Source organism: Microtus ochrogaster, linkage group LG8, assembly GCF_000317375.1.
Source record: "Microtus ochrogaster isolate Prairie Vole_2 linkage group LG8, MicOch1.0, whole genome shotgun sequence".
NCBI lineage: Eukaryota > Metazoa > Chordata > Mammalia > Rodentia > Cricetidae > Microtus > Microtus ochrogaster.
The window spans coordinates 17,280,316-17,292,514 of record NC_022033.1 but is presented as its reverse complement, the minus strand read 5'-3'; the positions used below and the strand labels follow the sequence as shown (position 1 = coordinate 17,292,514).

General features: G+C 39.8%; 1 protein-coding gene across 3 annotated transcripts in view; it reads right to left on the bottom strand.

Annotated features, from left to right (window-relative positions):
• Window positions 1–12,199, bottom strand: part of Chd6 (chromodomain helicase DNA binding protein 6) — a 171,419-nt gene that overhangs the window by 131,377 nt on the left and 27,843 nt on the right. For 2 of the 3 annotated variants that reach the window (XM_005362986.3, XM_026787117.1), the window contains exon 2: window positions 629–685. In XM_005362986.3, the coding sequence (XP_005363043.1) occupies window positions 629–661 (33 nt within the window). In that variant the 5' untranslated portion in view covers window positions 662–685. Of the gene's footprint in view, window positions 1–628; window positions 686–12,199 lie in introns of those variants that run through there. The other variant, XM_026787116.1, reaches the window with a different exon arrangement.

The following is a 12,199-nucleotide window of genomic DNA, read 5'->3' as shown; positions in this document are numbered from 1 at the left end:
AAAAAAAAAACAAAACAAAAACAAAAACAAAAAACAAAAAACAAAATAACAACAACAAAAAGAATGCTCCTAGGACAATGAGGTGTCTCCGTGGGCAAAGGCACCTGTAGAGTAAGCCTGGCAACCTGAGCTCAAGTCTAAAGCCCCAAAACTCCTCAGAAAGGAGGAAGGAGAGAAGTGACTCCACAAACTTGTCCTCCTACCACCACACATAAGCTATTACATGTGTACCTACTTCATGTGCACACACACACACACATAAGATGTGGGGGAAAGTTTTAGCAAACTAAACCTCCAAAAATGATTAATACATAAAAACTATAGAGAATTGGTCACATCACTCAGAAAAATCTAAGAAGTTGTTCCAAAAGAGGAAGCATTTCTACAGGGCTAGCTTGCAGCATTTTCAGTCACAGTTCCTTACACTGCTCTACTACGGACATGACTGAAGCAAAGGGGAAAACATGCACTAGTCACCCAGAGCTCTGCTACTTTGTATAATGAAAAGCAGAGACAACAGGGAACTACCAGAGGTTAAAATGTGAGCCCACACTGCTAGCCTATTCTCTTTAGTAGGCATAAGGTACAATGAACACATAAAACACCTAAGAGAAAAGGGACCGCTTACCTGCTTCTCTTTCTTCTGTATTTTCATTTTCATCAATTTAAGGGAAGGTATTTATTTCTATAAAACATAAAAGGCAAAGATTATGATAAATCTCACCAAAAAAAATACTAAAGATTGACTCCAGATAATTGTCCAACAGCACCCGGACCTCTAAGTTTATACCTAACTCTCACCAGACCCAGTTTACTGCTCTAGATGGGATGAAGAAAGAGACACTGTTTTTGCAAATCAGGTAATTTATAAAAGGTGCTGGCTTACCAAAGCTACCAGGTAACGAAAAGGAGAAACAAAAATAAATGGTATAACTTTACTGATAGGGATGAGGAAGAAAGGGTACAAATGGGTAAGGTTCACCCTTTGGGAAAATAAAAGTTCAATACATAAAGTTTACCACAGACAAATCATTTTAATAACAGAAATACAGACAATAAAAGAGAGACCTCAATGATTTCAAGTAACTTTGTCTAAGACTGGGACAGGGATTGACGTTGGTAGAGGGTAGAGGATGGTATTCTTTCATCTCATTGTAAGTTTTCCTATGTTACCAGATGTTTTAAAATCATGAAAATATATTACTTTGTAAGCCACATTACAATAATTCATTGTTTAAAGGATTGCTTTCATTTTACTCAGGTCTTAAGCCTTTCTGTTAACAGTTCTCCTCAATATGAGTTTTGAGCACCTCAAGAGTCCAGCAGCTGGTTTTCCAGGACAGGAAGAAACCCTGGTCTTGCTTGCCTCACTAACCACAAGTACTACGTATGGGTCTCCCAACCTTACATACAAACAGTAGAGGGATCATAGAATATTGGTTTCTGGCTCTAGGCTAGATTTAAATGTTGCCTAACATTTTACCAGAAGCATACAATCACATCAAAATTAATCCCATCTATATGAATGTGATATGCAGGCATTAATAGACCATTAAATTAATAAAGTAAGTATCTGAAATGGTGGCTATATGTTCCTTAGCTCAATTTAATTAGTTCATATTAAATTCATAAATCCTTACATCACTTCATAGTTCATAAAATATATAATCACAGTTGGTCAATTTACCACAAAAATTATTTTTTAAAATTAAAAGTTTTCTTTGAAGTTCAACTTCTTAAGCTATGGGCTATGATGACATATAGTTACATAATTAAAGGTAGTGGTCACAAAAAAATTGGCAACAGCTTAAAAGGTTTCTGAATTGCAATTACCAAAAATCAGTCAGAACCAATGTATAATGAAGGTAGATTCCTAGCAGTATTTGCCTGCGTCGCTGCAGCCTTGGCTTGGAACGTTTGCTCTTCGCACTGCATACACCATCACATTACAGGGCACTGAGGAACACAACTATGTTATGAGTACAGTGCTTTCACACCTGCAGTTTTCTCCTTAGATCAAAACACAATGGCTTTCTTACAGAAAACTAAAACTTTAGTATTTCCTATTATCATTTCCCAGCATATAAACATCAAATTAGTATATCTTTGGATTGTATTATATTAGAATTTAATTTGTTTTTAAGTGCTGCTTGAGCTGCTGACTCGAGTTTCATAAAAAAGCAATTTAGCAAATTTTGGGTTGTGATTAGGGCAAAATTTCCAATTATTTCTGCAAAGGCCCTAAACATTTCTGTCATGTACTATGCATTTATGTGAAGCAGCATTCTCCACAATGAGCATTATAAAATCAAACTATTGCTCAGGAGTTAGGGCGATGGCTTAGTGGATGAAATGCTCGAGTGCACACATGAGGATCTGAGTCTGGACCCCCAGAACCTGTGAAAGCTGAGTGCAGTGGCATGAGCTGTTTAATTCCAGCACTGCTATGACAAGACCTGAAGTAGAGAGGAATCCTCAGAAGCTCACTACCAGCTAGCCTGAAGACTACAGCAGCTAACAACAAAAAGACCCTGCAGAGACACAGACATGCAGAACAAGCAAAAAGAAATCTTGCCTCAAACAAGAAGAAAGGCAAGGACTGACGTCCAAATTTGTTCTCTGACCTTGACACATGCCATGGCATGCATGTGTCTAAACACATATACACATGCATACATAGAACATCCATGCAGACAAAGAAAAATCACCTCTGGAAAACCCTGAAGATCCTCTATGCCTTTCAGTCTCATATATTCAACAAGGATTTAAATCTTTATGGAAAAATAAACAAGTACAACTATCTCATTGGTATGTAATTTGCTTTCATCTTTATAAGAGGTAAAATTATACACATGACAAAAATGGCTTTAAAGTAAATTCCTTATAATTTATTATTAGTAAATTGTATATGCCTACATTCTAGAGTTACAAGTGGACAAAGTTTAAGATAACCTGCTCTAGTTTATCTATCAGGGTGCTACTATCTGCCAAGAGCAACACGGCCAAGGGGATAACAAGCTGGAAAGCAGGCAAGGCAGAGAGACAGACTGTTTGCTCAATCGGGAAAGGGACTTCTATGAGGACATGATGCTTCTAAGTAAGTCAGAGTCAGCACCGAGGCAACACTTACTTACCCCAAGATGACCATCAATCCCAGAGAAAGAGCAACAGTTCTAAATCACAGCAGGTAAAGCCTAAAACAATATTCTTTCCTACATTTCAATATAGTTCTAGGTAAATTATGTTAACTGTTTTTTCCCTTTAATTCCAACTTTATTAGACTCAGGAAGAATGCCATTCTTAGCCAGCACTACCATGTATTTCCTGATCATTGCAGAAAATCAATATTCTCAACCTATCTCACAAACTACCAAATTCTGAAATTTGTAATTTCAGCTAATAAAAAGGATATTACAATTACTAGAAATATATACTAAAACTTTTGTCCAATAAAATGAAATCATTAATACAGAAAAATTTTACCAACCCCAATATAGCCCACAAAATAACAGATGTTACTAACATCACTAAGTGCTCCCAAGCATCTCACAATATAAACATTCTCTCTTAAACGACCTCTTCTTTATTTCAGGTTTCCTGATGGCACACATTAAAACATAAAACAAGCAAACAAACAAACAAATCCCACAACTGATCTTCCTGTAGAGCTGAAAGCCATGTACTAGGAATGGCTTGTGCTTCTGCACATAGTAAAAATGGCTTTTATGGCCCCTGTGGCTGTGTCACCATCACTCAGAAGTTGTGATTAGATCGAGTCTCAATAAAGAACAAATCAAATAGCAATTTCAAAATCTCAACACTTAATTAAGAAGCATAATATTTCTGAAAGCCCTGAGTGCATAAACCAGGAAATCTGTCTCAAGGGAAAAAACTAACTTCTAAATCGCATGACAACTGGACAGACTCTAGGATCCTCCTCTCTGTATCCCAATATCTATAAGTACAGCATGTAATTACCTTCTCCAAAGGTAATAACTAATAACATAAAAGGCCAACAACGTAAAAGTTCCCATTCCTTCCTATGCTCACCATACAATAATGTTTCTATTAAGAAAAAAAAATGAGAGCCAGGTTCCAGTAAGAACATTTTGCATTACTTTCACTAGTTCAAGAATTCTTTTCACTAGTGTCTCTGCCATTTTTAAATTCTTCAATGTTGTACTATGCACACTTAAAAATAAAAAAACATCAAGCTCACACTATTCAACAATTAATCCACAGGTATCATTTAAATATTTTCAATTTAAAAATAAATTAATTTTATTCTATTTTTAAAGATAATTTTTAAAATAAATTTATTTTGTTTTTAAAGATAGGGTGTTGTAACCCCTGACACTGCCTAGAGGGTTAGGACACAGAAGTAGAATAGCCCAGAGACCTCGGATAAAATCAGATATAACTGGCAAAAAAAAAAAAAAAGTCGCTGTAAGGATGCCTAATGATATTCGGCTATTCTTATAGAATGGTGCCTCGTCCAATGGTCATCAGGGGCGCTTCACCTAGCAACTGATGGAAACAGCTGCAGAGAGCCAAACATGTGGTAGAGATTGGGAAATCCTGAGGAAGAGGAGGAAAGATTGCAGGAGCCAGAAGGGTCAAGGACACCATAAGAAAGCCCAAAGAATCAACTAAGATGGGCTCATAGGGCCTCACAGAGACTGAACAGACAACCAGGGAGCCTGCATGGGACTGACCTAGACCCTCTGCATGTCAGTGACAGTTGTGCAGCTTGTGGGATTCCCAACAGAGTGTGCAGGAGCTGTCTCTGACTCTGCTGCCTGCTTTTGGGACCCTTTCCAGAACTGGGCTGCCTCGTTCAGCTTTAATGGGAGAGGAGGTGCCTGGTCTCACGGCATCTTGATAAATCATGGCTAGCTGATATCTAGGGCAGGCCTGTCCCTTTCTGAAGCGTAAAGGAGGAGGAGAAGTGGATGGGGGCGACTGGGAGGAGAGGAGGGAAGGGAAAGTGTGGGTGCAATGTAAAAATCAACAAAGTAAATAAATATCTTTTTTTAAATGAAGAAAAATTAAAGAAAAAGATAGGACGTCACTATAATAACCTTGGTTGGTCTGGAACTCTCAGATTTCTGCCATCCCAAAGCACTGGCATTAAAGATATAGCACCACACTCAGCCTCAAACAACAGCTTTTAAACCAAACATTCTAATAACACAATCCAAAGATTACTAATTTGATACTTACATGCTGAGTAATAACAGGAAAATAGTAAGTCTTTGTTTATGTAATTAGACCACTATGCTTCTAAAAGAGCAGGAATCCACACTTAAGCACAGTATTATAACACAACAGTCTTGAATCTCAGCCTTGGTGTTGGAGCAGTATTTGAGGGCATTGTGTTAAGTGACAGTGTAAACACAGCTCAGCATGTGTGCTGTGTTCGGAACCACGGCAGTGAGGCTAGAATGCATAGAGGCAGGGACTACCAGACACACCTTGGATTCATTACACATTTGACTCTGAATTATTGCCATTATCCTATGTGGGTATGTTCATGTAGGTTCCATCTCTAGGAGACCAAAGGTGCTGGATCCCCTGGAGCTGGAGTTCCAAGAGGTTGTGTGTCACCTGATGTAGGTGCTTGGAACTAAACTCAAAACCTCCGCAGGAGCAGTTATGTGTTCTTAACCAATGGGCCATCTCTCCAGCCCCCAGAAACCTGCTGCTGTGATATTTTTGGGACTATCCCCAACACACAATTATATAACTCCACAGTTTAAGAACCTGGGTTTTTAATCACAAAGAGGATCCCATGGGTGAAAATTCCCTCAGCTTCCTACTTTCCTGCTATGATCCTTGGTGTTAATTGACAACTGTTGACAGAATTTAGAATCACCTGGGAAATGGGCCTCCGGGCACGGCTGTGAAGCACTACCTTATTACATTAACTGATGTGGTAAGACCCATCTTAACTGTGGTGGCATTATTCCAGGGAACCCTGGACCGCGGAGCATGGGGAAAGTATGCAATAGTTTGTTCTCATCCTTCTGTCTCCTGATTTGTGGATGTTATGTGACCTGTTGCCTTCATTTCCCTGGCATGATGCAGTTTGAACTGTCAGCCAGAATAAAAAGTAACAAGATATCACCTGTTCACCCCCACAGCACAAACTGGACAAGGTCATTACTGCTTCACTAGACATGAAGCAATTTAAAGGTATTATTATATATCAAGAGTTTGAAGTATCAAAAGGCAGAGTTTAAATCCAACCTCTGAGAGTTATTAGACATGGAATCCTTGACTGTCAATGGTGTCACCTGTCTCAGAGGGTTTAGAAGAATTAAAGAGGATGACAATCTATGGTGTCTGCTACTCAGTGAATAAAAACTATATGACAACTATTATTGCTGCCAACCCTACAGGTCAGGGAGGGTGGAGGCACTCCTGAGGACTTGTCCCTGAGAGTCCGCCCTGACAAAGGTAACAGAGTCTCCAGATGGAAGGTGCTTTGAAGCTGGTTGGAAAAAATGATAAAGGACCAAAGTATAATGGCTACAGGGAAGAAAACCTGAATTTTGAGAGGAGTTTTAAGATTTTAACATGAATAAACTAGTATTTTAAGCACAGAGTTAAATGTATTAGATACAGATTTAATAAATAATGGTGGTAAACAACTATTGGAATGGTAACACTTCATCTTCCAGGGTGGGGCATTCTGTTATATAAAGCATTAAATTCAAGCTTACTATATGTATTACTTTGAAACGACCACAGGGACCGAGTATCTGCCCCCCCCCACACACACACATTCATTTCCTTCTAGAGTCTCACAGCCTCTTCGGAGACGCCTTCTCTGCTCTCTTTAACAGGAACAGCACCTCCCCATCTTCCGTTTCTCATCTTACTGTAATCCTATTTGACACATGCATTTTGCTTTTGGGTTATGAGTTTACTTCCAGTTCCCCTCTTTGTACACAACACTGGGAAGTTAGCCATTTTATTCATGATATACTCCTAGAGTCTAGAATCTCACAGGCTTCTGGTAAAATGTTCAATGAGCATTTGTTGAGTGAAAGGTTCACTTTCCCTAAAAGAAAAAAAAATCACTAATTTCCCACTTTCTATAGCTCTTAGTTCAACAAAGAAACAGGCTCAACTCCAAACAGATGCAACTCTAACAAACCCAAAATACACCCAGTCTTCCTTCTTTCCAAACGCTTCCCTGAAGCTGTTTTCCTCAGGATTCTCATCCTCCTGTGGTTTTCCTTTTCCTTTTTTTTAATAGACTGTCCAACACCAAGAGTGTACACTATAAACTATGGGTTTACTGTATGAATGTTCATCCATCATTTGTAACAATGTATCACATTAATAGGAAATGTAAATAATTAGAAAAACTAGGATAAAGATGGGGTGTTTGAAAACATTTTATACTATTCTGTACATTAAAAAATTAGCTTTTAAAAATATTACAAAGCCTTTATTACAGTATATTTTGATCATATTCTTTGCCCTCCTCCAACTTCACATTTTTTCTCTCTCTCAAGAAAAAAAGAAGGAAAAAGGAGGGAAGGGAAAGAGAGGAGGGAAGGAGAGGAGAATGGGGCTGTTTGTGCTGGCCGATCTCTTGTGGATGTGAGGTCCACAAGCGCTGCTGACATAACCAGTCACTCCATTAGAGACAGCTGACCTTTCCTCTCTTAGCAGCTATCAATTGCAAACAGCTTCTTGGTTAGGACTGGCGCTTTGCCACTTCCTGTTCTTGCTGGGATTCTGCCTGGCTCTCACTGGTTTCTTGAAAGAGATTCTCTCTCTCTCTTTTTTTAATTATTTATTTATTTATTAAAGATTTCTGTCTCCTCCCTGCCACCGCCTGCCATTTCCCTCCCCCTCCCCCAATCAAATCCCCCTCTTTCATCAGCCTGAAGAGCAGTGAGGGTTCCCTGCCCTGTGGGGAGTCCAAGGACCACCCACCTCCTTCCAGGTCTAGTAAGTTGAACAACCAAACAGCCTAGGCTCCCACAAAGCCAGTACGTGCAGTAGGATCAAAACCCAGTGCCATTGTTCTTGACTTCTCAGCAGTCCTCATTGTCCGCTATGTTCAGCAAGTCCAGTTTTATCCCATGCTTTTTCAGACCCAGGCCAGCTGGCCTTGGTGAGTTCCCGATAGAACATCCCCGTTGTCTCAGTGTGTGGGTGCACCCCTCGCGGTCCTGAGTTCCTTGCTCGTGCTCTCTCTCCTTCTGCTCCTGATTTGGACCTTGAGGTTGAAGGAGATTCTCTTCTGGTTCTGATTACTGGCTTCCACACTCAGCTTCTTTATAGGCTCCTCCGCTCAAACGTCACTATGTCCAAGGCTTAGTCCACTCAACACCACAAAGTCTCCTGAATTTTCTATTAGCCTCCCAAACTTCTCTACACAATTATGACTGTACACTAATCCAAGCAATGCTTCTGATCTTTATGTAGATGCACCCAACCTAACCTCAGCCAGTTCCAATCAGGTATCACACAGGCATCCCTCAAGTCCTGAAAACTAATCTCGAAAGGACCATCTCTGCACAAGCCTGTGCTCCTGCCCCTGTTGGAGGACAGTGTTTAGCAAACTGCCTCTTGGCCCAAAACTCTTTTTCAATTATTTTCCTTTCCTGTAATTTTTTCCTAATACCTGAACCCTTTGGTTCCTCCCAGCATACTTTCGGTTTATTCCCCCTTTGGCATCATCTGCCTGAAATAGCCTCCAAAGGGTCTTTCTACACTGGATGTGTCTCTGCCCTCACCCCACCATTTTATTATTACTGAGAGTACTTTTTTAAAAAAGATTTATTTATTATGTATACAGTATTCTCAGTGCTCTGCTTGCAAGCCAGAAGAGGGCACAGATCTCATTACAGATGGTTGTGAGCCACCATGTGGTTGCTGGGAATTGAACTCAGGACCTTTGGAAGAGCAGGCAGTGCTCTTAACCACTGAGCCATCTCTCCAGCCCTACTGAGAGTACTTCTTCCTGAAATGCTGACACGTGGCTCTCATTTTCCTAAGGATTCCACCCTTTAATACAGTTCCTCATGTTGGGATGACCCCAGCCATAAATCATTTTCACTGCTTCTTCACAACTATAATTTTGCTACTGTTATGAATTGTAATATATTTAAATATCTGATATGCAACCCTGTTTCAAATGAACCTGCGATTTTCCCTCCTGGGAGTCTAGGTGAGTAAAGCCATATCCTATTCCTGAAGGGTCCTCAAAGCACCCTTCCCTAGTCCCAGTACGGAGTGTGTGGCTTCTCTGTAAGGCCACTACTATCTTTAGCAACTACTTTTGTGAGCAACTTAAAAGGAGCTGCTTTTCTGGCCAACTAGGCACTTTGATAAATTCCTGCATCATCGGTTTTCTTCCAATTCTCACTGTAAACCTGGCTAAAAGCAGCCAGTAACAACCACAACAATGTCATGCTATTCTGAAATTTCCACTACAGAATTAATCCCTGAAATCATGCTCACTCGAAATTTCAGGAGAGAGGCAAAACAAAATATACCAGAATGCAGCAAGAACGAGGGCTAGTCCAATCCCAGCAGAACCCCTACACACTAGACCCCACTGCACACAGCTCCATCAGCACTCTGGGTTTTTGCACTCCCGCCAGAATCTCCCACTAAGCTCTGCTGATAGCATTCTAGAGCTTTTCTAGCTTGTATTTCCAAACTTTTCAAAATTTCTCAAGAAACAGTTTTGCAGGCTAAAGTGGCCAGGTCTAGACACAGTGACCATTCCACTGTTCTAGTTCCAGTTTTCCTATGTCAGCCACTTTGCATCCATGTAACCACAAAGCCTGACAGAATCAATTTAAAGAACGACTTATTTTGGCTCTGGTGTCCGTCTCTGAAAGTCTCTCGAAGGTTCCACGCCAGGGAAGGAGGTGAAAAGTGTGACAGAAGCTTTCATAACACAGAACAGGAAGTGTAAAGAGTTAGAAACCATGGGAACATTCAAGGCTTGCCCCTATTTACTTATTTTGGCTAGTTGTTTCACCTTCTAAAAGTGCTACTGCCTCCCCAAGCAGCACCAAGTGCTGAGAACCAAACATTCTGAACATGAGCATGTCTGGGGACATCTGACTCAGACTGTAACAAGAATAATTGGGTGGCTACAAACAAACAACAAACATCAAAAACCTCACAAGTTGCTATTCAACATTTGACAAGAAGTACAACAGTGGGGTATGGTGGAGGCTCAATGAGGACTTGCTGTAGGATCTGACATCAGATGCCCAGCCTATGCCTTGAAGATAATCCCTTAGGCAGTCATAGCCAGTGGGGAGTTGTTTTTACCGAATATGTGTGATGAGAACCAAGGAGGTGTATATATATCTATAACAACCCTAGTTATTTTTCATACTTTTCAGTTTTATAGGCACTCATAAATGTCTTCTGTCTTTCAGAGATATGGGTCTTGCCATACAGCCCTGGCTGACTATGAACTTGAGATCTTCCTGCCTCAGCCTCCCAAGTATGGTGACTACAGTTATGTAACAACGTTGCCCAGGTAAATATATGATTTTACTGGTCATCTTTTAAAGTTTTCTCTCTCGAGTCTCATGGCTTTCTTAAGAACTTACAAAATAAGTAGTCATATCACATTAATATTTTGAGGTCATTCTTTCCATTTTGTTGTCTCCTATCTTCCTTTATACTCTCTAAAATGCCCAAACAACAGTGGGCCAACATGAAAAACTGCTTCCTCAACTGTGAAATAAAGGCTTAAAACCTCCCAGGTTTCTTTCTTGAGGAGTCCACATTCTTCTAAGCCCTCTAATTCTGTAGCCTCAATCCTCAAAATGTATGTATATATATAAAACCTCTGTAAACAAATCCTCCACAGAAACAGCGGCAACATAGTCCCTATTTAACTAAGTTCTCTCTCTGGGTAAGTAAGAAAGCTTTGATTGACTGATAACTGGCTCATAGATAGACAGGCAGGTAGATAATGGATAGAGAGAAAGAAAACTAAATGGATTGTTTTCTCCAACCAAGGTTTACAAAGGGAAGACTGAACAGAAGTTGGAGGATTACTCAAGAAATCCACTTCTGACAAAAGTAAATACATCTTTAGCAAAACATGTCAAGTACTTAACGACATTCTCCATAGAGGAAAAATTAACATAAATAATTATTAACAAAATTATAGTCTAAGTACAATTAAGAAATATATTTTTAAGCCTACCCCCACACAGCAAAGCTACAGAATCAACCCCACAAAGCCTTTCCTATGTCACCATACAAACACTGTGTGGACAGTACACAAGCCCATCCCCTTCACCATCAGACCTGAGGAGGCTTCCTCATCTTTTTCTGTCTCTTGTATCCCTGTCAATGACTACCATCTATTTAAATCAAGAAATTAATGTGACAGTTCAGATTTTGGGTAATCTAGCAATTTTCTTATTCACACAGCTTAACCTTCTATCAAATCAATACAAAGCAAGCACAATTCAAACAAATCATAAAGCTTTAAAAGGCACTAACTATTCTGCAATAGGATACACCCAACCAAATTACTCACTATTCATACCCAAATTAACATTTCATAGCAATAAAGGAAAAACAGAATTACAGCTAACAAAAGAAGGGGAAAAGATTACTTAATTTTGTTAAAATATGAGAAAATTACTTTGACAACAAAACGCATAGATAAAAACAAATCAAACAACCACTAAGTCAGAGCCAGCAAGTGGGTAGGAGCACTGCCAGCCAAGCCTGCTGACTTAAGACAGATCCCTGTTACCCACATAACAGAAGAAAAGACATCCACAGTTGTCCTCCCCCATACACACATCATGACCCACATGCCTGTTGTGGCATATTTGTTTACACTGTGAAGATGTGTCATTATGACTCGTTTAATCAAGAGCTGAATGGCCGATAACTAGGCAGGAGAGAATAGGTGGGATTTACAGGGAGAGAGAATTCTGGAAAGAGAGGCATGGACAACAGTGAGACTCTGAAGAAGTCGGATATATGGTACAGAGCAGAGGTAATAGAGCCATGTGACAGAATGCAGATTAACAGAGACAGGTAAATTATAGTTCTAAGAGATAGCTGGGGAAAGCCTAAAGCTAAGAACAAACTTTCATAATTAACATTAAGTCTCCATGTCATTATTTGGGGCTGGCAATCCAAAGATAGTCAGTCTGACAAGAAAACTCACTGCAAAGGT